Genomic DNA, 3,353 nt, shown 5'->3' with positions numbered 1-3,353 from the left:
GTTATGATCACAGGCACAGTAAATTTGTTTTTCGTCTTTGACGAATTGAATACGCACAATTCATTGGCTATTTTACAAATTTCTGACTGGTCTTTCATACTATTACAATGGAAAGAGTGTTCTACGCCTGACTGTCCGGTAGACTCTACAACAGGTGTTGACCAAAACCCTGCTCGTTATCCTCATCTGAGTCAATCTCCGAGATATGACCAGACGGACTTGGCGAGCGTGAAGGCTCAGCGATCTTCGTGATGTTGACCTTCCGGTGTTTCTTCTTTGAAGGGCCAGATGTTACTTCTTTTGCAACTGCTGCCGCTTCAATGGCCTTTACTGGTTTCGGAGGGTTGCCAGTTCCCTTAGATTTTCGCACAACTTGAATTTCTACATCCAAATCATCGTCGCTAGACAATTCAATTTGTCAAATCCTTCTAAACTGGGGTTTAGAGAAATCTGGCAATTTCCCTTTGCTAACTCCAGTATTAGAAGTCATGTTTGCTGCTGCGGGTTTTACCGCAGAGTCTCCTGTTTTCTTATTCGGGCATGTTCTGCCCCAATGTCCCGGCTTGCCGCAAATATAGCATACACCCTTTTTCTGCACTTCCTGCATACTCAAAGCATTGCCCTCCTGTCGCTTCCTTGGGTCAGGAGTGCTCCTTTGCTGTTGAGTCTGTCTGGTGCCAGACTGCTTCTGCTTGGATGTATTATCCACCTCCATGGCATTCGGATCTTTGGTTGTGGGTCCCATTGATGATACCGACTGGTGAATACCCATGTCTTTGCAAATGTCAAGTACGTAATCACAGTACTCTGACCATTTCTTGGGCCACTGGGAACTTCCTCTGGCCGCAAGGACATTTCTAATTTCCTTGTGCAATTGATCTCTGATTGCCAGGATTAGTTCACCATCGGTTGAATTCATGAGGTCCGCTAGGCCTCTGAATTCTCCAATGAATTTGGCAGCGTCTCCTGCCGCTACCCTGTCATATTTCTTGAGCATTCCCAAAAATTCTTGACATGCATCCTCTTGTTGATCCATTGTGGTAAAGGCCCTCCTCATTTGGTGTAGGAAATCTTCATATTTCCCCAAATCTTTGGTGTCTTTGACCATGCGATAATAATTTCCGGCCACTACGTGGGCTCGGCCATCCAACAAAGCAAGAACACCAGTGATTCAGTCTCTATCCGAAGTCACTCTTTGGTGTGCATACCATACTGCCAGTTTTTCCACAAACTGTTCAAAGGTTTGTTCCTTTGAGTTGTTTGCGAACCTTCCTGGTTGCGCAATCCTGAACCTCCTTTCTTCTTGTTCATGCGACATTGAAGTTGCGGGCTGTTGTGCCACCATTGCTACATGATTGTTTAATTGCTCTACGAGCGAATCATAATCTTTCCTTAATTGTATATTCGCATTTTCCACTGCCGCTAGGCGAACATCGGCAGCCGTTATTTCCTCTTGTTGATTGGAAATTACTCGGTCTGCCTGTGCCATTTGCGTGAATACATCCTTTAAAACTCTTTGAACTTCTAGTTGAAGCGAGCCTGAAGTGGATTCAAGTATCTCCTTCCACGCTTGTCTAGTAATTTCATTGTTTTCATCAGGATAGTATCTTGCTATTGTTCTCTCGTCAATTCGAGGATTCAATAGATACAGTGATGGATCTATTTCAACACCAGCCATTGGTATTGAAGAAGATGATGACGACATATTTTAATTGTGGAAGTGTAGGGATATGTGTACAACTTCGTAGTAAGCGTCCTTGGTTTACTACTGACGTCCAATTGTATAATGATAAACTTTTTCAGAGCTGGTTATTCCAAATAACCAAGTCTCTGCCCAACTCCGTGTGGTCACTTTCTCGCGGCACCTCCTTTAATCTCCCGAGATTCCTATACCTATCATCACTGAACTTGTCCCTGACTCAATTTACAAACTGTACAAGTAACCGCCTGGTTACCAGCCCGTATACGTCTGCTCCTCGATAATTGATATTAGATAGGATGCCTCCTATCCGTCTTATCAAGAATTGTATTTGATCCTGCTGCGTCGTACTCAGCAATGAGTAGCCCGACTTATGCTGTAATCCTTGTAGATCACAATGGACACGATTCAGATGTTGCTTGTTAACGAACGCGGATGAGTCTTCTCTCCGTCTTCGTTGTCAGTGAGTCTGACGTACCCCTTCAGCTCTCGTATAGGGCTGTGGTATGTACTCAATTGTTTGTTCTGGTCCCGCACAGAACCTGTCGATGTCCTCTTGGACTTGTGGTGTAATAGGGGTAGGGGGCCGTGTACGAGAATAGGGGTGGTAGTACCTCTGTTCTCCTGGCGTGTCTTGACGAGTTGTTCTCCTGCTTTGCAGCCAAGGGGGAAAAGGTCTCGAGGGTTGCGGCTGCTCTCTTCGATCTCCTTCTGAGATTGATGACGAGCTTACACTGCTCTCGCTGCTGATTTCTATTGGGTCTTCTGCTATCTCTCCTATTGCTGTCACGTATTCAAGAGGTTCTTTCTCTTGCTGCCGAGCGTTTTCTTCAAGACCTTCTGCAAGTCCTAAGAAATCTGGGCGAAGACGATGGTCTTTGTACGTGGGGGGGCGTGGAAGATACACGGGGGGTGGTGGTGAATATGGAGGAGCAGCCGCTCTTGCTCTCCTCACGTCGTCATCTGCGAATGGTGAAAATGATGGAGCCCTGCTCAAATCGAAGTCGTTCGGGTCGCCGCCCAATTCTTCTGTTTGAGCCCTCTCTACTACTCCTGCAATCAAGTCTTGCTGAACCGCAGCTAATATTAGCTCGGCTTCAGGTCCTCCTACCCTCTGCCAGAGTTCTTCTTCTGATTGAGTTCTCTCGATGCTGATTAGAGTAGGCGAACTGCTTACTCTTCGCAAGAACCACTGTTGAGGGATGGGTTGGCGAGGTGATGAGGGTGTAGGTGAGTTGCTTGCCTCGACTTCTTCTGCTACGCTTGAATCTTGATCTCCTAACCTAATGGACTCCCTAAGAGTCTCCGCTAAGCCGATATACTCTCTAAAGAGTTCTTCTTCCGTAGGTGTGTTGAGTCCTCCTGCGGCAAGACTAGCAAGACGTCCTTCAACGAATTGTAGTTGTTCGGCGGGCATCCAAAAGAATGGAAAGTGGGTAAGGGGGGATTGGGTATGAGCTTCTTGAAGGTCCTGAGCAAACTGGGAAGCGTGCGACAACACTTCCCATGGGAATGAGTTTATCTGTTTAAAACAAAAGAGACGGCGATACAAGAAGGAAAGTTGTTGATGATGACAATTGACTAGTGGGATAGTCTGATCTATATGTCAAGGTTCCACCCTTGACCCTAACCCTATCTCTAACCCCAGTACTCA

At 46.2% G+C, this 3,353-nt stretch overlaps 2 protein-coding genes across 2 annotated transcripts; both read right to left on the bottom strand.

The window, feature by feature from the left end:
- Window positions 1–145: 145 nt before the first annotated feature.
- On the bottom strand, window positions 146–1,036 carry FIBRA_09065 (uncharacterized protein; the record flags this gene model as incomplete). Its single annotated transcript, XM_012321398.1, has 2 exons — window positions 146–401; window positions 435–1,036. The coding sequence occupies 2 exons, from the start codon at window positions 1,034–1,036 to the stop codon at window positions 146–148; spliced, it is 858 nt and encodes a 285-aa protein (XP_012176788.1).
- Window positions 1,037–2,107: 1,071 nt separating this feature from the next.
- Window positions 2,108–3,116, bottom strand: FIBRA_09064 (uncharacterized protein; the record flags this gene model as incomplete). The annotated part of the gene is made up of 3 exons (XM_012321397.1): window positions 2,108–2,117; window positions 2,178–2,410; window positions 2,433–3,116. The coding sequence occupies 3 exons, from the start codon at window positions 3,114–3,116 to the stop codon at window positions 2,108–2,110; spliced, it is 927 nt and encodes a 308-aa protein (XP_012176787.1).
- Window positions 3,117–3,353: the final 237 nt, after the last annotated feature.

Source organism: Fibroporia radiculosa, assembly GCF_000313525.1.
Source record: "Fibroporia radiculosa TFFH 294 genomic supercontigs, scaffold7922, whole genome shotgun sequence".
Classification (NCBI taxonomy): Eukaryota; Fungi; Basidiomycota; class Agaricomycetes; order Polyporales; family Fibroporiaceae; genus Fibroporia; species Fibroporia radiculosa.
Note: the sequence above shows the minus strand (reverse complement) of the source record. Positions and strands in the feature narration are given on the sequence as shown.